Source organism: Garra rufa, chromosome 6, assembly GCF_049309525.1.
Source record: "Garra rufa chromosome 6, GarRuf1.0, whole genome shotgun sequence".
In the NCBI taxonomy this organism is placed as follows: domain Eukaryota; kingdom Metazoa; phylum Chordata; class Actinopteri; order Cypriniformes; family Cyprinidae; genus Garra; species Garra rufa.
The window spans coordinates 54,676,415-54,701,511 of record NC_133366.1 but is presented as its reverse complement, the minus strand read 5'-3'; the positions used below and the strand labels follow the sequence as shown (position 1 = coordinate 54,701,511).

Below are 25,097 nucleotides of genomic sequence, written 5' to 3'. Positions count from 1 at the left end.
ATACAAATGTAAAGTCTCTAATAGAGTCTTTTGGATGTTTTCTTTCCACTAGTCTGAAAAAACACTTTATGAAACACCAAAAAGCCCAAAATCTCAAACTTGACAGATGCATTTTGCATGCAATGTGTCTCCTTAAACATTCCTTCATGACTGAACAACATTAAATCTGATGGTAAATCTGTCTAGAAAGTGTCATTCTCCACCTGTTGAAGGTTTCCCGGTGTGTTTAGGAGGCTGTAGATGGCCCAGAGCGGCAGGAGAGACACGGAGGACAGCGTCAGCGTCCAGCCCATCGCTGTGGCCCATCCGGGGGCCGTCACGCCGTTGGCGAGGGTCAGCGGAGACCAGAAGATGAGCGAGAAGCCGAACGTGCCCTGAACACACACAGAGATGAATGAGAGGATGCTGACGGTCAATCAGCGTCTGCTATCAGCGTCCAGATCGAGTGACCCACGATGCACACGGCGGGCGTCAGGTAACGCCAACACAGCCTGAAACTGCAGAGCGGCTGGTAACCGATCATGGCCTTAATGTCGTTACTGAAACGATCCGCACCTGAGAACAGCACAACAAGTTAACTATCAGGAGAATCAAAACATGTCCGTATTTCACCCCAAAATTAATACAAAAATAAAATATTATATCTATACATCACAAAAACATACACTGCCACTCAAAAGTATGAGATTTTTAATGGTTTTTAAAGACATTTCTTATGCTCATCAAGGTTGCATTTATTTGATCAAAAATACAGGAAAAAATTTAATATTGTGAAACATTATTTAAATTTAAAATAAGTGTTTTCTATGTGAATATATTTTAAAATGTAATTTATTCCTGTGATGCAAAGCTGAATTTTCAGCATCATTACTGCAGTCTTCAGTGTCACATGATCCTTCAGAAATCATTCTAATATACTGATTTATCAATGTTGGATACAGTTGTGCTGCTTAATATTTTTGGAACCTACTAAAATGTTGAAAAGAACAGCATTTATTTAAAATAGAAAGGTTTTCTAACAATATGCACTACTGTTCAAAAGTTTGAGGTCATCTTTTTTTTTTTTTTTTTTTTAAGAAATAAATACTGTTCTTTTTAACTTGTTATTCATCAAAAGAGAAAAGAAAGATAAAAAAATCACAGGTTCTAAAAAAATATTTGGCAGCACAACTGTTTCCAACAATGATAATTCTAATAATAAATCAGCATATAAGAATGATTTCTGAAGAACCATGTGGCACTTAAAACTGGAGTAAAAGCTGATAAAAATTAAATCACAGGAATAAAATGCATCACAGGAATAAATTATATTTTAAAGTACATTAATATAAGAACCATAATTTTATTTTGTAATAACTTTTTGCAATATTACATTTTTTTTCTGTATTTTTATTCAAATAAATGCAGCCTTGATTGATGAGCATAAAAAACATTACAAGGCTTACTGATCCCAAAGTTTTGAGGGGCAGTGTATGTATGAACTCGCAGATATTGAGACATTTTCATCTTTAATATGCAGATTTTTCCCTTAAAATACAACAATATTTCTTCATTTATAACTATATATAACAAAAAAATAAGATATTATTTTATAAGACCTTTTTCCTGCAAAATATCATTGCATCAATGCAAACCTTTTTGTCATTACTGTAAATGTGAGTTGGACTGCAGCTGTATGTACACATGCTGTCCCTTATAAATGGTTAAATGATGGTATCAGATTGTCAGCGAACTATTTAAAGCAGCTATTGATACTGATGTGATATTAATAAGTGTGTGTGTGTGTGTGTGTGCTGGTATTCTCTACATTATGAGGAACAAATGTCACCACCAGTATTTTATTTTAACCTTGTGGGGACATTTTTTGGTCCCTCTGAGAAAAAAAAGCTTATAAATCACACAGAATGAAATGTTTTGAGAGTCTAAACTAGCCAGTAGTTTTGTGAGAGGGGTAGGTTTAGGTTCATAGTTAGGGTAAGAAAATAAATAATTTTACAATAAAATAAACAGAATACAGTTTGAGAAGTAGAAAAAACATTATACCAATGGAATAAACTTATAAAACATGGTCTATTGTGTGTTTGTGTGTGTGTTTGTACCGTAGATCCATCCAATGGCCACAGACTGACAGACGGACAGCAGCAGCAGACTGGCTCCACTGCAGGAGAAATGATCATAGATCTGAAACACATACAGGCCTCCCTGAACACACACACACACACACACACACACACACACACACACACACACACACACACACACACACACACACACACACACACACACACACACACACACACACAGAGAGGAAGACAGCGATACACACACCTTCATCATCAGATGACAGACTGATCTGACTGAGTAGGAATTAAGATCTCTATCTGCTCACCAAGACTGCATTTAGATAAAAATACAGTCAAAATTGTGAAATATTATTACAATTCAGAATAGCTGTTTTCTATGTGAATCTATTTTAAAATGTAATTTATTTCTGTGATCAAAGCTGCATTTTCAGCATCATTACTCCAGTCCTCAGTGTCACAAGATCCTTCAGAAATCATTCTAATATAGAGATTTTTGCTCAACAAACATTTCTGATTATTATCAATGTTGAAAACACTTGTGCTGCCCAATATTTTTGTGGAAATGTCACACGTTTTATTTTTCAGGATTCACAGATGAACAGCATTTATTTGAAATAGAAATCTTTTGTAAGATTAAAAATGTCTTTACTATCACTTTTGATCAATTCAATGTATTTAAATGATGAATTTCTTAAAAAAAAAAAAGTCATATACTGTATATAAGGGGATCTGCACTGCAAAAAATTATTTTCTTACTTAGATTTTTTGTCTTGTTTCTAGCCAAATTATCTAAAATTCTTAAATTAAGAAGGATTTTTTTAGATAAGTAAAAATTGTCTTGTTTTTAGAAGAAACAAGTCAAAATTGAGTGCGTGTTTGCTTGAAACAAGCAAAATAATCTGCCAGTGGGCTAAGAAAAATAATTTAGATTTCTGTTTGAAATAAGATTTTTTTTTTACCCCATTGGCAGATTATTTAGCTTGTTCTAAGCAAAAGCTCACTTAATTTTGACTTGTTTTTTTCTGAAAACAAGAAAATGATTTTTACTCATCTAGAAAATCCTTCTTAATTTAAGATTTTTTGTTGTTGTTGATATTTTGGCTGGAAATGAGACAAAAAAAATCTAAGTGAGAAAAGCATTTTTTGCAGTGTGAGTGAAATGTCTCACCGGCGTCATCATCAGAAGTCCAATCAGGAAGCAGAGGGAGCAGACGAGCAGGAGCAGAATCTCACGCCGGTGACGTCTGCGGACAAATTCGGGATATAGATCCGACACGGACATCATCAGCGCCTCCAGACTGACGAACTAAACGCACAAAGAGAGCGATCAGCAGTGCTGAACTCACAGTAGACACAGATGAGAGTCACAACACACCTGAGTGTCCAAACCCAACATCAGGATCATGAGGAAGAAACACACGGCCCACAGCTGCGGCACAGGCATCATGGACACGGCCCGCGGATACGCTATGAACGCCAGACCAGGACCTGAATGAGACACACAGGCACCGCAGGACAGTGATGTCAATAGATACACTGCAAAAATTGCTTTTCTTACCTAGATTTTTTGTCTTGTTCCAGCCAAACTATCTAAAAATTCTTAAATCAGGAAGGATTTTCTAGACGAGTAAAAATTATTTTCTTTTTTTCTCATATTAAAGTCAAATGTAATAATTCAAAATTCAGAAAATACTTAGAACAGACAGAAAACAATATATTTTTGCAAGTTTTTAGAATGAAATGTTGTACACTGCAAAAAAAAAATGTTTTTTTTTGTCTTGTTTCCAAGGCAAGGCAAGGCAAGGCAAGGCAAGGCAAGTTTATTTATATAGCACATTTCATACACAATGGTAATTCAAAGTGCTGTACATAAAAAGGAATTAAAATCACAATAGCATAAAAATTTAAAATAATAATCACAACAATAAAAACAAAATTAAGAACATTTAAGATGATTTAAAAAAAATGATTTCAAATTAATTAATACAGTAAAATGATTATACATAAAATAATGCAAACTGTTCGGACGTAGCACAGTGCTCATTCAATAAATGCACAACTGAACAGGTGAGTTTTGAGTCTGCATTTAAATGTGGCTAATGTATTAGCACATCTGATCTCTTCTGGAAGCTGATTCCAACTGCGGGCGGCATAATAGCTAAAAGCGGATTCCCCTTGTTTTGTGTGAACCCTTGATATTACTAACTGACTCGATCCTAGTGATCTGAGTTGTCTGTTAGGTTTATATTCAGTGAGCATATCTGCAATGTATGTAGGTCCTAGGCCATTGAGTGCTTTATAAACAAGTAAAAGTACTTTAAAATCTATCCTAAACATAACTGGAAGCCAGTGTAAGGACCTAAGGACTGGTGTAATATGCTCTGATTTTCTGGTTCTAGTCAGAATCCTGGCAGCAGCGTTCTGTATGAGCTGCAGCTGTCTAATGGTCTTCTTGGGAAGGCCGGTGAGGAGACCATTACAATAGTCCACCCTGCTGGTGATAAAGGCATGAACAAGTTTCTCCAAATCTTGACGGGAAACAAAACATCTAATTCTTGCAATGTTTTTAAGATGATAGTATGCTGATTTAGTTACTGCTTTGACATGGCTACTGAAACTGAGGTCTGACTCCAGAATCACACCCAGATTCTTGACTTGATTTTTTGTTTTTTGACCCCTAGTGTCAAGGTACGCATTTACCTTATGAACTTCATCTTTGTTTCCAAATGCAATGACTTCCGTTTTCTCCTTGTTTAACTGTAAAAAGTTTTGGCACATCCAACTGTTAATTTCATCAATGCATTGGCAGAGAGAGTCAATGGGGCTGTAGTCATTTGGCGATAAGGCTAGGTAAATCTGGGTATCATCTGCATAGCTGTGATATGCAATTTGGTTCTTTCTCATTATTTGACTTAGTGGGAGCATATACAGGCTGAACAACAGAGGTGCTAGAATTGAGCCTTGTGGGACTCCGCATGTCATGGACGTCCACTTAGACTTATGTTCTCCTATACTCACATAATAGCCTCTCCCTTCTAAGTATGACCTGAACCATTTCCAGACAAAATATCTAAAAGTTCTTAAATCAATAAGGATTTTCTAGATAAATATTTTCTTGTATACAGAAAAAACAAGTCAAAATTAAGTGTGTTTTTGCTTAAAACAAGCTAAATAATCTGCCACTGGGGTAAGAAAAAATAATCTTGTTTTCTGTTTGAAATTGAAATTTATTTGCTTACCCCATTGGCAGATTATTTAGCTTGTTTCAAGTAAAAACGCACTTCATTTTGACTTGTTTTTTTTCTGAAAACAAGAAAATATTTTTACTTGTTTAGAAAATCCTTCTTGATTTAAGAACTTTTAGACATTTTGGCTGGAAACAAGACAAAAAAAATCTAGGTATGAAAAGCATGTTTTGCAGTGTAAGGGTTTTATAGAAGAGTGGGATAACAGCTAACAGAAAATGTTCTGTCAAGGTTCTCTTAACGTTATGAGCAAACATTCTTCTAGTAACAGTAATTCAACAGTGTTCATTCAATGTCATCTGCTCTTTAATAATGTTTTCAAATGTTAGCACAAACATTTTATTTATTCATTGTTAATGGAACACTTTTTAGAAACATTTCAGTTGGACAATCATCTAACATTTTTTTAAATGTAACAGAATGTTTCAAAAGTAACATTCCCATAATGTGTGCAAAATGATACAATGGAATGTTCCCCTAATGTTCGCAAAACATTAAAAAAGTACATCTTGAAATAAAATGTAGAGGACAACAACTAAAGCAACACATCATAAACTAAATAAATATACAATGACATGTTGCAATCATTAAATATAAGCACATTGAAAAGTGAGTAAAAAACTAAATAAATGCAACCTGACATAGGACATAATATATGCCTTTGAAAAGAATATTGTCACACCTATTTTACATGCAAATCTAAATGAATGCATTTCATGCCTTATTTATTTATGGATGAATGCTTATGTTTCAGTGCACTTTTATGTTCCTTATGTTGCATACAAAGAAAAAAACTAAACATTTTTAAACATTTAAAGAGCTGGATGTTTAGAGAACATTCAGAAATAACATTCTCAGAACTTAATGGAGATGTAAGAAAAATGTTTTTACAAAATACTCTATTTGTGTTAGCTGGGATGTGGATGATTGTGAACAGGCATTTCTGATTTCCATCAGAACCCAAACGATCGTGTTTTTTACCAGACTGCGCCACGTCTGCGATATCCACTCCCTGCTCCTGTGCCATGAAGCCCAGTACGGAGAAAATGGCGAATCCTGCGATGAAACTGGTGCTGCTGTTGAGGAGACACAGTCTGAAACAATCCCTGAAACAGAAACCCATTCACGTTTATTACTGATCACATGCAGCTGACCTGAGAAAATAACATGCAGATCTGAACCTTTTTAAAAATGAAATTGCTCAAAAAAGAATTTAATATAGCCTAAATATATGAGATGAAAAATGAAATGAATACTTTGATTTGAATAAAATAAAACAAACTTAAAGTAAAATAAAAATTATTTAAAACAATTTGGAAATATATATATAAAAAAAATAGTAAAAATGACAAAACCACATGAAATTAAAATTACAATGAAAATAAAAAAATAAAAACTATAATTCCCAGTGAAAGCATTAAGTAATAAAATGTATACATTTAATGCAACGTAAATTACTTTTGATAAGAGCGTTTGACAAATGCATACATGTAAATGAATCAGGCCAGGAAATGAATTAGGAAAGTCATCATTGTTTTGATGGTGGTGTGAGAAAATACACACTTGTAACAGTCGTTGTTGAATTTGTTGTAGCTGCCGAGAGCCGTAAGACTTCCAAGACAAATGCCATATGAGAAGAAGATCTGAGTCCCAGCGTCCATCCATACCTGACAGACACAGAGAGACAAACACACAGCCTGGACTTCATGCTGAGCATATTAGTACAGTCTATACTATAAACTTTATCTCTGTCTTTTATTAAGCAGCTTCAAAAATAAACTTTAGTCACTGATTAAAGAACTTCTCTCCAATTTTTCCTCTACACATTAAAAACTGAACAAAGCAAAGCATCACACATTTTTTAATAACAATTCAAATGCAACCTGATAACTTCTTGATTATTTTTTATGCTCAGAAGTGTTAGTGAAGATGAATGCGTGTTCAGATGTAAAGGTCATATGTGTTCAGAGGTGATCATGTGACGCTGCGGTACCTGTGGGTCCATCAGCCGCGTGTGGTTAGGTTTCAGGTAATAAACGATCCCGTCCACAGCACCGGGGAGAGAAACGCCACGAATCAACAACACCAGCAGCATCACGTACGGGAAGGTGGCTGTGACATACACAACCTACACAACACGACATAAATTAAACAAATAAAAATATACTAAAAGTGTTAAATACATGGAATTTTGATATAAATAAATGAAAAATAAAATTTGATAAATTGTGCATAAATAAGCTGTGAAATACATTTCTTTATTTTTTTGATGTAAAAAAGGAATTATGCCATTATGCCATAAAGTACACCTTGAAATAAAATGTAAAGGACAACAAACTAAACTAAATAAATAATGACATGCTGCAATCATTAAATATACACACATTGAAATGTAAGTAAAAAAAGAAGTTAAATGCAACTTTACCTGAATTACGACATAGTATGCCTTTGAAATTAATATTGTCACACCTATTTTTCATGAAATTCTCAATGAATGTATTTCCCACCTTATTTATTTATTTATTTATGCATGCATGCATGTTTCTATTAACTTTTACAGTTTAATTGCAACATTCCATGATGTATTTAATAAGTTATATATATATATATATATATATATATATATATATATATATTTATTTATTTATGCATACAAGCATGCTTATTTTTCAATGCAATTTGTTTTAATTGCAACATTCCCTGATGCATTTAATAATTAATGAATTTGCATACATGCATGCCTACATTTAAATGCAATTTATATTTTTATTGGAACATTCTACGATGCATTCATTCATTCATTCATTCATTCATGCTTATATTTCAATGCACTTTTATGTTTTTTTTGTGCAACATTCCTTGATGCATTTAACAATTTATCTATATTTTTATTCAATTTTGTTGTTTAGAAAAGTTTTTAAAGTTTATATTCACTCCTAGATGAGTTGAAACATCAAAGCCTATTATATGCCTCAGATTTATTGCACTCTGGCATAAGGGCTATAAAGGACCATCTTCTCTCATCTTATGGTATAAAAACTGGCAGCACTTACTCCATTTACCTTGCCGGTGGATTTGACTCCTTTCCAGACACAGAAATAGCAGACGATCCACACGAGCAGCAGACACAGGGCCAGACGCCAGTTCACTGAGCCCAAATGATCCACACTAGCAGACAGATCCAACACCTCATGCCTGGAGAGAGACACACACTCACTCACTCACTCACTCACAAACACTCAAACACTCAACACACCAGCAGACCCTTCAAATCACTGCCGTGGGTTCATACCAGACACTCACTCCCAAAACTCAATGACTGGGGATGTGGCGTTTTCAGAGAGATTTCTCATGTTGTGTCCATCAAACCCCACGCAGGAGTCTAGAGGAGACACAACACAACACATTTACACTATTATACCCATGATTGCACTTATGTACTCATCTTTCTCAGTGTTTATACCTTGGATGAAGGAAATGAATATAAATCTAGATCCATGTGCTGTCAAGATGCTAATGGTTCAAATTTAGCTCAAATTTGCATTTCAATGTGAAAAAATCAGTGTGGAATAAGTCTTTCTAAGACCCTGCCATTAAATGCATGTCAGCCAATCCGATACCAGCAAACACAGTGACTGACAGACAGAGAGCATTTCTGATTGGGTAATAAATATTGTGACAGAGACAGGTAAGATTTGTGACATTTGTTTGGTAATGGCATTTTATGAGTAAATTATTACAAATATATTAAAATACATATAAATAGAGCACCTTGAAAACCATATCTGCTTAAATAGATCATAAAGCCATAGGAGAATTGAGAATGTTTTGTATATATGTGAACCTGGACCACGAAACCAGTCATAAGGGTCACATTTAAAAAAGAAAAATTGAGATTTATACATCACCTGAAAGCTGAATAAATAAACTTTCCATGTATGATTTGTTAGGATAGGACAATATTTGGCAGAGATACAACTATTTAAATATCTGGAATCTGAGGGTGCAAAAAAAATCGCCTTTAAAGTTGTCAAAATGAAGTTCTTAGCAATGCATATTACTAATCAAAATCAAGTTTTGATATATTTACAATAGGAAATTTACAAAATATCTTAATGGAACATTAAGATTACCTAATATCCTAATGATTTTTGGCATAAATAAAAAATCTATAATTTTTAAAATACACTGTTTATAAGCTCAAATTTAAAATATTTTATTATAGTTTATACATATGTATCCCATCTTATACTCTACACAATGATTTTAAAATACACTTTAAGGTCATTTAAAAAAAGAACAGACATGGATTAAAAGCCACAAAACACACATTTCATGATGCATTTATTTGTTTACTTATGCATGTTTATATTTCAATGCATTTTTATGTTTTCATTGCAACATTCCCTGGTGCATTTAATGATTCATGTATTTGCATACATGTATGCTTACATTTCAGTGCAATTTACATTTTTATTGCAACATTCCATGATGCATTTATTTATTTATTCATTCATTCACTCTTATATTTCAATGCTCTTTTATATTTCCATTGTGGCACTTCAAGATGCACTTAATGATTTATTTTTGAATGCATGCATGCTTACATTTCAATGCACTTTTATGTTTTTATCGCAACATTCCATGATGTATTTAATGAGTTATTTATATATTTATTTATTTATGTATACATACATGCTTCCACTTCAATGCAATTATTTTTTATTGCAACATTCCATCATGCATTTATTTATTTACTTATGGTTTTATTTCAATGTACTTTCATGTTTTCATTGCAACATTTCCTGGTGCATGTGATGATTTATGTATTTGCAGATGCATGCGTACATTTCAATGCAATTTACATTTTTATTGTAACATTCCATGCATTTATTTATTCATTCATTCACTCACTCTTATATTTACTCATATTATATTTACTTATATTCATTCACATATTATGGATTCTTTGTGTTTCTATGTGTTGTGTCTATAAGCTGTATGTAACTCAGATTTTAAATATTTAGTGTTTTGTGAAGTTTATACATATGTATCCCATCTTATACTAACCCAATGACTTTAAAATACACTTTAAGGTCATTTAAAAAAAAAAAAACAGACGTAGATTAAAAGCCACAAAATTGTGGCTGGAAAAAGTGCTATTCGAGTTTTTAGAGTGTGGACGTGCTCTCTGCTGTGTGATGTGCTCTATGGGTGGGGAATGAGCACATCTCTGGAGTTCAGTCCTGACTGTCAAGATATTTGGATAATGGAAACGAACTGGGCCAAAATTTGGCCTAAATCTTGGCCCGCTACTCTCGTATGAGCACACGGATGATGTGAGCGCACTGAAATACTGGAGGAACGGCCTGGATCTGCAGGGAAGTGACGGGATGGTGATGTACAGTGTGTGTGTGTGTGTGTGTGTGTGTGCATGGGATGAGTGTTTTTCACCTGTGTTCCAGGTGTTGTTGCAGTGTGACCAAGGAAGCGGTGTCTGGAAGCTGCTGCACAGGTAGAAAAGAGCCCAGGCCAGAATAACGATATAATACACACAGCTGTGTAAGATCATCATCTGACTGGCGAAACCCAGACCTGAAATAACAGAACAATCTAATCACAGCCACATAGAAAATAAACAAATCAAAGATAAATCTAAAATCTTAATGCACAAATTCAATACAGAAAGTGGCATTCACAAATAAAATCAAACAAACACACTAACGCATGCGGACAGATTTATGACCACATAAAGTTTAAAAAAATGTGGATGTGTGAATGAAATGTGGAAGATTTTGGGTCTGTTTCTAACTATATATATATATATATTAGTCAACATATGAAGTGGATCAAAACCTTTCATCAAAGTGGTACTAAAACCAACTTTGATTCACTTTTTTGATCCACTTAAAATGTTGACTACTGTTTATATATAGTTAAAAACACTGCCACTCAAAAGTTTGGGATCAGCAAGATTTTTAATGCTTTTTAAAGGAGACTTTTCTGCTCACCAAGGCTGCATTTATTAGATTGAAAGTACAGAAGAAAAAAATAAAACTGAAATATTATTGCAATTTAAAATAGTGGCTTTTTATTCCGTTATACTTTAAAATAGAATTTATTCCTGTGATGCAACCTGTGATGCTTTTTTTCCGGATTCTTTGATAAATAAAATGTCAAAAAGAACAGCATTTATTTAAAATAGAAATCTTTTGTAACAATATACACTACCTTTCAAAGTTTGGGGTCAGTCATTTGTTTTTCTTTCTTTCTTTTGTCTGTAAATTTAGTGATCTGTAGATTTAGTGATAGTGAAAAAAGTGATAAAGACGTATATTGTTAGAAAAGATTTTTGAATAAATGCTGTTCTTTTAAACTTTTTATTCATCAAAGAATCCTGAAAACAGTATTACAATGAAGTATCATAAGGAAATTCAGCTTTACATCACAGAAATAAATTATATGTTAAAGTATAAAGTAAACTGTTATTTTGAATTGCAATAATATTTCTTAATATTACTTTTTTGTATGTTTGATTAAATAAATGGAACTTTGATTAGCATAAGAGACTTTTTTTTAAATAAAAAGAATCTTAGTGATCCCAAACTTTTGAGCAGCAGTATATATATATATATATATATATATATATATATATATATATATATATATATGTAATATATAAGTTTTTAATGTTTTTTTCTTCATTAAAATTCTATTTATTTAATCAAAAATACAGAAAAAAGTAATATTAAGAAAAATGATTGCAAATAATACATTTTAATTAATTAATTATTATTTTTTGGCTGAAATAAAATAAGCTAATTACATAACAAAATATTTTTCTTAATTAAATTGATTAAATACAATTGAAAAATAAAACTAAATCAAAATATCAATAAAAACTAAAATAACACTGAAATAACACAAAGCATCCTTAAAATAAAATAAACTTTAACTAAAATTTGGAGTATAAACAATAAAAAAAAAAAAAAAAACTTTAAGTTTATTTTATTTCAGCTATTTGCCAAAGCAACTTTTCGCTTTTTGAATAGTTTCACTTGAAGTATTAAAATACCTAAAAATAAAATAAATAATAATATCTATCTATCTATCTATCTATCTATATCTATATCAATATCTATACTGTATATATATATATATATATATATATATATATATATATATATATATATATATATATATATATCAATATCTATATCTATATCTATCTATCTATCTATCTATGTATATATATATCTATATGTATATATTAAACTATACATATTTAAAAAACACAAAAACACAAAACAAAATTACAAAAACTTTAACTAACTAAAATTTAAATATCATAGAAGTTTTGGAATAAAATGCATGAGTCATATGGACTTCACTGCTGTTTGTAGCTTGACATTTTCCACGAATAAATAGAAATCAAAGAGGTTTAGACCATCCTAAGGGTAATGAGTTGATGAGAGGATGGTAATTTCTGCATGCGACTACTTTAAACGATTGAAACCTGCAAACAGCGGGCAGATTTTCATCCAGGCGCCGACTCCTCCTAAACTGGTGAACTGACCCAGAGCCGTCTCCAGCAGGAAGAGAGGAACGCCGCACATGACCAGGAATAATATATACGGCACAAAGAACACACCTGTCCACACACACACACACACACACACACACACACACACACACACACACACACACACACACACACACACACGCACACGAGGATTATGGGATGTCATGAACAAAACACACAACAGCACATGAGCATGCTGAGTCACGCAAGTCAACTCAAATCAAGCCACGTGTTTCTATAGCGCTGTATACAGATCGCTTTCAAGCAGCTGCACAAAAACAAACAGGAAAACAGCAGCATTACTGTTGCACAACTCCATTTTTAAAATACTAGAAAATACTACTGCTAGAAAACTTGCTAATCATGTTAGAAACAGGCTAGTAACTTGTCAGTCATGCTAATGACGTGCTAATCATGTTAGAAACGTTAGCAACATGCTAATCATTCTTGACATATGTTAGTAAATTGCTTATCATGCTAGAAACATGCTAGCAACTTGCTAATGACATGCTATAATGCAAGTAACATGTTAATTATGCCAGAAACACGCTAAAACATGCTAATCATGTTAGTAACAGGCTAGTAACTTGTCAGTCATGCTAATGACGTAAATAACGTGCTAATCATGTTAGAAACATGCTAATGACATGCTAGAAACTTGCTAATCAAGTTAGAAACATGCTAATGACATGCTAGTAACTTGCTACTCATGCTAGAAACATGCTAGCAACTTGCTAATGACATGCTATTATGCAAGTAACGTTAATTATGCTAGAAAGACGACAACAACATGATAACTGTCACAAGGAGAGTCAGAGACGTGCGGATCCATTTGCAGCATTTATTTAGAATCGTCAACAGGCCAGAATAATCACCAGAAAACAGGAACAACGTAGGTAATCCGGGAAACAGTTCAATAGACAGGCAATGGTCGCAATGGCAGGAAGCAGGAATCGTCAACGGGGTACACAGTCCAGAGTCATACACAGATAATCCAACACAGAGAGAAACGCTTAGAATTACGACCATATGGAACGATAAGACTTCGCAAGGTGGCTGTGTGTGTGAGTGGCTTAAATGCAGACAGTGTGATGAGGTGCAGCTGTGACCAGTAATCAGTAAAGTGAGAGCAGGTGAATGCAGTGATTAGAGCAGTGGCTTGTGGGGATTGCAGTCCAGAATGTGTGTGCAAGAGTTCATGATGAGAAGACAGACCAGATACATGACAGAGCCCCTCCCCAAGGAGCGGCTTCCAGACGCTCTAACCACATAATACAACCTGGAGGGTGGTGGAGCGGAGGCGGAACAGGGGGAGGGATGGAGGGCCAGGTCCATGTAGGGGTACTGGAACCACGAACTGAGGCTGAGCCGACAGAGGGAGAAGCCATGGCGGAGGAAGGGTTGGCTCCTGCATGGGGCCGACCGACGGAGGTGGAGCCGGTGGAGCCCGAGGCGGAACCGGAGAGTCGATGGTCCTGGGCGACACAGAGGATCCGGAGGGCCAAGGCGGAACCCAAGGCTCTGGCGACCCCGGCGGAGATGGAGGTCCGGAGGTACGCAGCGGAGCCGGAGTGACAGAGGATCGAGGCTGTGCCCACGGGAGGGAGGAGGTCCACAGAGCCGGCAGGACGGAGTGACGAGGCGCAGCCGGAGGAGTAGAGTCCAGAGGCGAAGGTGGGGCGACGACTGACCGGGGCGGAGCCGGAGAGACGATGGAGCCCGGAGGAGCTGGTGGGCCGACGGCCGACAACGGAGACGAGGGAGCACAGAGCCGGGGTGGAGCCGCAGGGTCGGAGGGCCGAGGTGGAGTCCAGGACTCTGAGACTGGAGGTGATGGTGAGGGATCCTTCAGTCTGGACACAGATGGAGACTGGCAGTCCCACGGCAAGTCCTCTGCACCGAAGGTGGGATGTGGGTGAGCAGAGGGACTGTCAGGAGACAGAGGTGGCGGGACTGGAGCAGCAGGGAGGGTGGGTGGGAACAGTCCATGCATGAGCTCCGTGACCAGAACCGGGCAGACAGGAATCTCAGGACGACTGGATGGAACCAGCGGAGTCTCTGGAAGGCTGGGCGGAACCAGCGGAGGCTCTGGAAGACTGGGCTGAACCAGCGGAGTCTCTGGAAGGCTGGGCGGAACCAGCGGAGTCTCTGGAAGGCTGGGCGGAACCAGCGGAGTCTCTGGAAGGCTTGGCGGAACCAGCGGAGTCTCTGGAAGGCTGGGCGGAACCAGCGGAGTCTCTGGAAGGCTGGGCGGAACCAGCGGAGTCTCTGGAAGGCTGGGCGGAACCAGCGGAGGCTCTGGAAGGCTGGGCGGAACCAGCGGAGTCTCTGGAAGGCTGGGCGGAACCAGCGGAGTCTCTGGAAGGCTGGGCGGAACCAGCGGAGTCTCTGGAAGGCTGGGCGGAACCAGCGGAGTCTCTGGAAGGCTGGGCTGAACCAGCGGAGTCTCTGGAAGGCTGTCTTGAGGAGCGGGCTCTGGACGACGCTCTTGTGAAGCGGGCTCTGGACGACGCTCTTGTGAAGCGGGCTCTGGAGAACTGGACGACCCCAGCGGAGATTCAGGAGGGCTGGGCGTCTCCAGCGGAGACTCTGGAAGAGCAGGCTCTGAGCGAGCGGTCACTGGAGGGCGCTCTGGCGGCGCAGTTACTGGAGGGCGCTCTGGCGGCGCAGTCACTGGAGGGCGCTCTGGCGGCGCAGTCACTGATTTGACGGTAGCCATCTTAGGTGCAGACTCAGGTTTGGCAGCCATCTTGCTTGCAGACTCTGGCGTGGCAGCCATCTTGCTTGCAGGCTTGGGCGGTTTGGTAGATGTGGCTCGAAACCGTTCCAGGCATGACAGATGGGATGTGTGAAAGTTCTGGTGATATGGGTGCTGTAAAATGGTGGGGCTCCTCATCCGCAGTCCCAACAGTAAATGTTGAACCGGCCAGCAGGAGAGCATAGTCTATATACTGTTCAAGTGTCCAGTGCGGGGTGTGTAAAGGCATATTGGGTTTTAAATTCTGGTTCAGTCCATAATAGAAAATGTGCTTTAGAAAAATGTCAGTGAAATCTACCCGGTAACATAGTTCGCAGAAGTCAGCCACATACTCCTCAATAGGCCGGTTGTTCTGGCGAAGACGAACTAGACAGTCTCCTGAGTTCATGGTGAACGGCTGATGAATAAAGCCGCTGGATCCTTGGCGGCGAAGTCTTCTGTCACAGGGAGTCAGACTGAGGTGCGGATCCATTTGCAGCATTTATTTAGAATCGTCAACAGGCCAGAATAATCACCAGAAAACAGGAACAACGTAGGTAATCCGGGAAACAGTTCAATAGACAGGCAATGGTCGCAATGGCAGGAAGCAGGAATCGTCAACGGGGTACACAGTCCAGAGTCATACACAGATAATCCAACACAGAGAGAAACGCTTAGAATTACGACCATATGGAACGATAAGACTTCGCAAGGTGGCTGTGTGTGTGAGTGGCTTAAATGCAGACAGTGTGATGAGGTGCAGCTGTGACCAGTAATCAGTAAAGTGAGAGCAGGTGAATGCAGTGATTAGAGCAGTGGCTTGTGGGGATTGCAGTCCAGAATGTGTGTGCAAGAGTTCATGATGAGAAGACAGACCAGATACATGACAATAACAACATGATAACAACCTGCTAATCATGCTATAAACATGCTTGCAACTTGCTAATGACATGCTATAATGCAAGTAACATGATAATTATGCTATAAACACGCTAACAACATGCTAACAACCTGCTAATCATGCTAGAAACATGCTAGCAACTTTCTAATCATGCTAAAAACTTGCTAATTATGCTAGAAACATATTAAACATGCTAGAAAAATGTTATAATCATGCTAACTACATTCTAATCATGCTAGCAACATGCTAATGACATGTAAATAAAATGCTAATCATGCTAGAAACATGTTATCAACTTGCTAATTATTCTAGAAATATGTTAACAACTTGCTAATCATTTTAGAAACATACTAAAAACTTGCGAATGACATGCTAGTAACCTGCTAATCATGCTAGAAACATGCTAGCAACTTGCTAATTATTCTAGAAACATGTTAACAACTTGATAATCATTTTAGAAACATATAAAAACTTGCTAATCATGTTAGAAACGTGCGAATGACATGCTAGTAACCTGCTAATCATGCTAGAAACATGTTAGCAACTTGCTAATTATTCTAGAAACATGTTAACAACTTGCTAATCATTTTAGAAACATACTAAAAACTTGCTAATCATGTTAGAAACATAGCGAATGACATGCTAGTAACCTGCTAATCATGCTAGAAACATGCTAGCAACTTGCTAATGACATGCTATAATGCAAGTAACATGTTAATTATGTTAGAAACATGCTACCAACATGCTAGCAATTTGCGAATCATGCTTAAAACTTGCTATCTATCTAATCTTTCTTTATAAAGTAAAAAACTTTAAGCCTTTACAGCTGCTTTAAACTTTCAAGCTAGGCTTTCTCAAGCCAACCTAAAGTTTGCCTTGACAAACTTTTTATCTAGTTAACTTTGGTCGCCAAGGCAATTTCTATATATATTACCATGGACCACAAAACCTTAAGTAGCAGTCTTAAGTCTTAAAGGTGCCATAGAATACATTGATACAATATTTTTCATTAAAATTGTTCTACATAGAAGGTATATGGCATAGGAAAGGCCAAAAATGATCCAGAAACAGTTTTACAAGTCCATTTACAACCCTAGGATTTGTTCCTAGAATGAAATGGTCTGTTATTGCCTTATTTGGAAGGTTCATTAATATTAATGAGGAGCTCAGTTCTGATTGGCTGTTTCACAGAGCTGCTCATCTCAATAGCTCGCACATGGAGGAAATATGTATTTAATTACAGAGCTCTAGCCGCTTTTAATATGCGGTTTATTGAATCTGCCGTTTTGAATCCGCGACATTTTATTCTCACTATTGTGATCCATGTGCTCTGTGTAACGTTATACTGCAGCGACACAAGAACTTACCACACACACTCTAAAAAATAAAAAGTTGAGTCAACTTAAAAAAGTAAAGTAATCTGCTGCAAAGCAATTTTGAGTTCATTCAACTTTAGTAGATGGAAGTTGAGCCAATTCATATATAAAAGTTCACTAAAACTACTTGTTTAAGTTAAATGAACTACCAGTCCTTTTAAAAATGAGTTGGCACAACTTAGTTCTTGAAGTTCATTAAACTCAAAAAAGCTTTGCAGCTGGTTACCTTAATATTTTAAGTTGAGTCAACTTTTTATTTTTTACAGTGCAAGTTCAGATGCTTGTCAGTGATGCTCAGGATCTGTAAATCACTGGCCATCATCAGCGCAGTCATCTCTCTGTTTATGTAGGAAGTGAAATCTTATGAACTGCAATGTAACAGGCTACCGCTAGCATTAAGCTAACCATGTCCCTTCAGTGGCTCGCCTTATTTTACTGATGTACTGACGTTACTGATGATTGGGCGATGCAAATGTCGGTGGCGGAACGATTAACGATCTGGACTATTGCGTAATAGTCTGTGTTTATGTTGGAATTGACCTATTTTTCAGTGGTCTTTTGCAAACAGCAGATTTATATAAGAAGGAGGAAATGATGGCGTTTGAGACTCATGGTATATCATGTCCATGTACTGAACTGTTATTATTTAACTATGCCAAGCTAAATACAATTTTCCATTCTATAACACCTTTAAGTAGCACAGGTATATTTGCAGCAATAGGCAAAAATACATTGTATGGGTCAAAATGATCCCAAATTTTTCTTTGATGCCAAAAATCAGTAGGATATTAAGATCATGCTTAATGAAGATATTTTGTAGATTTTCAGCTTTAAATAGATCAAAATGTAATTTTTGATTAGTAATATGCATTGCTAAGAAACTAATTTGGACAACTTTAAAGGTGATTTTCTCAATGTTTTGGTTTTTTTGCACCCTCAGACTGCAGATTTTCAAATAGTTGTATCTCGGCCAAATATTGTCCTATCCTAACCAACCACACACCTGGGTTTGTGGTCCAGGGTCAATATATTTATAAAATATGTTTACTTTAATAACATTTGTGAAAATCAAGAAAATATGGGTGAAATCAAGCATCAAGCATGACATGAATGTTCTAAGCTAATGACAGAAGGCATGACCAGAGCGCCGACCGTCTCTCACCTCCTCCGTTCTTGTAGCACAGATACGGGAATCGCCACACGTTACCCAGACCGATAATCTGTCCAGCAACAGCCAGCAGAAACTCCGCTTTACTGGCCCACTGACCGCGATCCTGCAGTCGGCCGTCCTCCGCTTGACCTCTGACCCTTCGCACCTGCGAACACATGACCGGCTGCATTCGCCTACAGAACCAGTGCAAAGGGGCAGCACATTACGTCAACATCGCTCTGCTGGCCACACGGACTGCATTTATCATCTGGGCTCATGTTTGTGTGTTACCTAACACGTTTAGGGTGGAGTGTCCCTAAATAGATGGCAATGCGAGCAGCACATTTAGCAGGAGTGGCTGCTGTCATGTCAGTTATATCCTCTGCAACAGTTTATTAAGGAAACCAGTCTTGAGAAAGACATCCTACTGATCTGCTACTTAAAGTCCCCATGAAATCAAAATGAAAGTTTTTTTGGCTTTTGGTATGAATATGTTAGCCTTAAAGTTATCTATAAGCTAGTGTGCTTCAAAACAATGACAAAAATCACGTTTACAAGATATGAGCATTCAAAACTACATGCTAGTAACCTGTCAGTCATGCTAATGACATTTAAATTATGTGCTAATCATGCTAGAAACATGCTAGCAACTTGCTAATCATGTTAGAAACATGCTAATAACATGCTAATAACTTGCTAATCCTGCTAATGACATGCTAGTAGCTTGCTAATCATGTTAGAAACATGCTAATAACATGCTAATAACTTGCTAATCATGCTAGAAACTTGCAAATAACATGCTAATAACTTGCTAATCATGCTAATGACATGCTAGTAACTTGCTAATCATGCTAGAAACTTGCAAATAACATGCTAATAACTTGCTAATCATGCTAATAACATGCTAATCACTTGCTAATCATGCTAGAAACATGCTAGTAACTTGCTAATCATGTTAGAAACATGCAAAAAACATGCTAATAACTTGCTAATCATGCTAGAAACATGCTAGAAACTTGGTAATGACATGCTATAATGCAAGTAACATGTTAATTATGTTAGAAACATGCTAGGAACAGGCCAACAATTTGATAATCATGCTAGAAACATGTTAGCAACTTGCTAACCATGTTAGAAACATGCTAATGATATGCAAGTAACTTGCTAATCATGTTAGAAACATGCTAATAACATGCTAATCACTTGCTAATCATGTTAGAAACATGCTAATAACATGCTAATCACTTGCTAATCATGCTAGAAACATGCTAGCAACTTGGTAACCATGTTAGAAACATGCTAATGACATGCAAGTAACTTGCTAATCATGTTAGAAACATGCTAATAACATGCTAATAACTAGCCAATCATGTTAGAAACATGTTAGCAACATGCTAATAACATGCTAATCATGATAACAAAATGCTAGTAACTTCCTAATCATGCTTACAACATTCTAGTAACTTACTAATCACGCTAACAAAATGCTAGTAACTAGTAAATCATGGTAGCAACATGCTAGTAACATGCTAGAAACCTGCTAATAACATGCTAGTAACATGCTAGAAACCTGCTAATAACATGCTCGTAACATGTTAATCGTGCTGTAAACATGCTAGCAACTTGCTACCTATCTATATATCGATCTAGCAAACTTTAATCTTTTAAAACTACTTTAAACTTTGAACTATTTCAGCCTGAAAACCGTCAAACTTAAAACTTTTTAAACTTTGTAAACTTTCTGGTCCAGCTTTCCCAAGCCAACTTAAAGATTGTCTTGACAAACTTTTTTATCTAGTTATCTTCCAAAATAATCCCTTGAATCGGTTGTTTAAAAACACAGTACAAAAAACGACTTGTTCAGTAATCGTTCAGCAGTTCCTGAAAACACTTACAAAAACTACTCCCCAAATACCTTACAACACCAAAGAAATAAGACCTTATTGAAACAGTGAGTTATAGAAGAAAAATGAAGGTTGAATTGTCATTCAAATGATTTCAGGGCTGATTAGCGGAGGCCAAGCAGGCCAGAGTTGCACAGACTAATTAGACGGGATGTTGACTTAGTAGGAGTGACTGCTTTTCTCTTTCCTTTCATCACACTGTGATATTGTACCCCAGAGAGAGAGAGAGACACTCGACCCCTCACTGAAACTGTCCCACCCTCACCTGAACACACGCATGCAGCGACGAATGATGTCTGAACACATTCATGCAGAGTGACATCACTGCTCAGCGTTCAGCATCGGCACAGAATGCTGGGAGTTATGAATTATGGCCTATTTAAACCAGCTGTGACAATATTAACTGCCAAAGTGATTGTTTTAACAGACAGGTTATGTAATGGCATCGTAACACATCTGACACAATAGCTCTGTGTTTCTGCACAGCTGCTTCTAATGGCGGTCTGACAAACTCAACCTAATATTTATAAGAAAGAAACTCCACCAAATATCACATCAATTCAGCGAACGTCCATCCTTTCATCACCAGCTGCACTTGGTTCATCAGCCCAAATCATCCACCGCTACTATCCAATAAAAATGCCGTTTTAAAGCCCAAAATGTGTTGGGAATAAAAGTGAATGTGTACAGGATTAACATAACTCTTTTTGATCAAGTTGAAATTGTGATCTGATGATTCACATCATTTATTAATGTTAATGTTAACAGATTTTTGTTTATTTTCTTAACTGGAACAAAAACAGAAACTAAAATTAAAACCATAAAAACATTTGTTATTTTATGTTAAATAAGGGTCAAAAACTAAAAAGGGTTTAAGCATAAAAAACAATTGCTTTAAACTGTTGTTGTTTTTCCAAAACAATATTAAAAAGTTTTCTGTTTAATTTAATTTTCTGAGCCAAAAAATAAATATCATGTTTTTTTCCTAATTTACAGAAGACACCCACTAAAATGTCAGGCATATACAATTTATGACATATTAAAAGACAAATTACTTCCACCCCAAATACTAATTAATTATAATTCTACATTTTTTACAATTTACCACTATCCTAGGTTTTGCCCATTTGTCAGTAAGATTTTTTTTACTCATTTAAAACACAATAAGATTTAATATGCTATCTTATTCTTTTATATATTTTAATATGTACAAGTCTGAATAAGCATGTTGTTTGAATTTTTACAAAAAAATCGTGTTACACTAAATAATAATATAACATCATTTCAACCAAATTTTGACATTTTATTGTCCAAAAACTTATTTGAAACCTTAAAAGTAGACACTTTACTTATATCTAATGTGCTTCCTATGTGTCATGGGTTGCTGGGGGTGAGGAGCCAGAGGGAAACACAGTGGAGCCAGGAGTAAAAAACAAACAAAGTATTTAATAAATTAAAACAGGGAAACCAGGAAAGGTTGAGACTAATTAACAAGGACAGGTGTGACAGATTACACTAATGGGAGGAAGTCCAAATATGGGCAACGGGTGAAACCAAAACAAACAGAACAACAGGGGGAGACAATGGGAAAAACCAACATGTGAAGTCCAAGGTGTGAGAAACTCTAGGAAAACCTGACACTATGGACATAAAATCACTTTGGTACATTTCTTTTGACGTGGACATCTTAACGTCTTTGACCCATAAACATTATGTGAATTGCATTTTAATTTAGTTTAACATGGAATGATTAAAAATCATCTTTTATCACAGGAATAAATGACACTTTACAATATATTCACATAGAAAACATCTAAATTGTTCTAATATTTCACAATATTACTGTTTTACTGTATTCTTGATCAAATAAATGCAGCCTTGGTGAGCAGAAGAGACTTCTTTCAGAATAAACAACTTTTACAATATATAACATACACAGATAAACAAATTATAAAGTCAAAGTCAATTGCAGTCAAATTTACTAACTTTCATTCCAGTAAAATTTCCCATAAACCACATAAACGATAAACATGCAGGTCACCTTTTGCCAGTCTATTGGATTTTTACAGATGTAACCAACAAACTTGTCACATTCCCATGATGCACCCCTGCCTGGCCCTAACAGGCAGCAGCGTGGACTCAGCAGGTCAGACGCTTTAATGAGGAAACGCTAATCACAGCCAGACCACAAAAAACTGCTAATCAGGCCGGACGAACTGACTGTATGGAGGTGTAACAGTGAGCGGTGCTTAACGGTGAGAAGTGCATTTTATAGACGACTACTGTGATTTATACCTCACTGCATCTAGCTGAAGACTGCCATTGTTCCAGTTCTTAGAATATAAAAATAAATGTGCAAATAAAATTTTTTGGGAGTGAAAATAAATCAACATATCAACATTTTAGAAACATTTCAAAAATTTTTTTTTTATGTTTACATTTTTAGATCCTAAATGTTTTACGTGTGTATATAAAGCAGACCTGTAAAGGGTTTTCTGATTCTGCAGTCAGTTTCAGAACGTTTCTGTTCTGATTTTATCATACTGTATACACACACACCCATGTATATTTATATATGTTTTGAGTGTTTTGCTTTTGCAGAGTTCACATGGCCTTGAGTGATGTTCTTCTTATTACAGTGGTAACAGCCTGAAGAAGCATTTTACGCAGTTTAAAATTGGTTATGCTTTTTATGGGTTGAAACAATGCTCAAAATGACTGAGAAACTCCACATATATATTGATAATAGAGCAAAATATTTGACTTCTGAAGGATGAGCAGTGCTTTCTGTTTCAGCCAACACAAAGAGTCGTTTTAAATCCCACGGTTCATTCATTCATGTCAAGAAAAGCCCTTTATTGCCATATAAAAGAACGACTATTGTGCTGCCGAACAGTAATGACATAATGATACTGCTTATGATAAACTGAAAACGGACAGTCCTGGAAATCTACAGATCCTGAGAGAGGGAAGATCTTTTTAGGTTTTCCACACTAAAAAAATATCATTTTAATCCCAGTTTATGTCTAATGTCAGATTAGTCATTTTAAAAGATTTTAAAATTTTGCTAACGTTCCCATTAAGTTATGAAAATGTTGTTTCTGAAGGTTCAAAACATTGATTTATCAAAAAATGTTTTTTTAAATGTTTTTTTTTTTTTTGGTTATGCAAATGTTATGGGAAAATTTCATTGTATCATTTTTGAAACATTATGTGAATGTTACATTTAAATGTTCTCTGAACGTTCTGAAACAAGTAACATTTTTAAAATGTTGGATAAACTAAACCCTTAAAAGATTATGTAAAAAATAATGTTTTTGTGCTAACATTATTAAAAATGTACTCTGAAGGTTCAAAATGTTTTAGAAATGTTTTTTCTTGGTCATTATTCAAATGTTAAGGGAATGTTTTGTTTTATTTTCCAAACATTATGAGAACATTACTTTCTGTGAGCATTATGAAAGAAGTAGCATTCAAACCATGCCTGCAAAAAAGGTTGCTGAGAACATTTTTAATGACTGGATAACTGTCACACTGTGTTCATAGAGAAGGAGGCGCATGACAACAAAATACAATTATAAATCCTTTTAATGATATCCACGACAGGTAAATCCACAGGCATGGAAAAACACACACAAATCATCCTTGAGTTCGGGCAAGGAAACACTGAACAGAAATCAACTAATATAGACAGGTTAATCAGACATTGACAGGTGTGGGTGATAACTAAAGACAGGAACCACCAAATATGGGCATAAGAGGGAGAAACCAACACGAACAGTCCAAAGGGGTGTGACAATGGGCAAAACCAACTCAGATAGTCCAATGACAATAGCGTTGAACATTCTATTAATGTTGCAGAAAAAAGCTGTCCTCATTAAATATTCATGAGCTTTGTACAGTCACAACTTAAGGGCCAGAGAGAGACAGAGCGAGTGAAAAATAGTTGTTAAAAACTAAATGATGTCTGTTATGAGGCACAAAAACCTAAATAACGTTACAAGTGAACCTCAGGGGGAAAAATAACAATAAATCAAAATATGAGTCACAGAAAGAGGAAGAGGAAAAAGGCCCGGTTGGCTGTATGCTGAATACATTAGTGTGCCAAAGCCAAGAAG

At 36.2% G+C, this 25,097-nt stretch overlaps 1 protein-coding gene across 1 annotated transcript in view; it reads right to left on the bottom strand.

Moving 5' to 3' along the window:
* LOC141336988 (sodium- and chloride-dependent GABA transporter 2-like) overlaps positions 1-25,097 on the bottom strand; it is a 59,523-nt gene that overhangs the window by 2,219 nt on the left and 32,207 nt on the right. The window contains exons 6-18 of the mRNA XM_073842708.1: positions 19,088-19,269; positions 12,846-12,980; positions 10,784-10,924; positions 8,633-8,711; positions 8,392-8,524; positions 7,323-7,457; positions 6,893-6,996; positions 6,311-6,435; positions 3,460-3,572; positions 3,253-3,390; positions 2,100-2,202; positions 455-555; positions 204-374 (exon numbers count right to left, since the gene is read on the bottom strand). Coding sequence (XP_073698809.1) covers positions 204-374; positions 455-555; positions 2,100-2,202; positions 3,253-3,390; positions 3,460-3,572; positions 6,311-6,435; positions 6,893-6,996; positions 7,323-7,457; positions 8,392-8,524; positions 8,633-8,711; positions 10,784-10,924; positions 12,846-12,980; positions 19,088-19,269 — 1,660 coding nt within the window. The remainder of the gene's footprint in view (positions 1-203; positions 375-454; positions 556-2,099; positions 2,203-3,252; positions 3,391-3,459; positions 3,573-6,310; positions 6,436-6,892; positions 6,997-7,322; positions 7,458-8,391; positions 8,525-8,632; positions 8,712-10,783; positions 10,925-12,845; positions 12,981-19,087; positions 19,270-25,097) is intronic.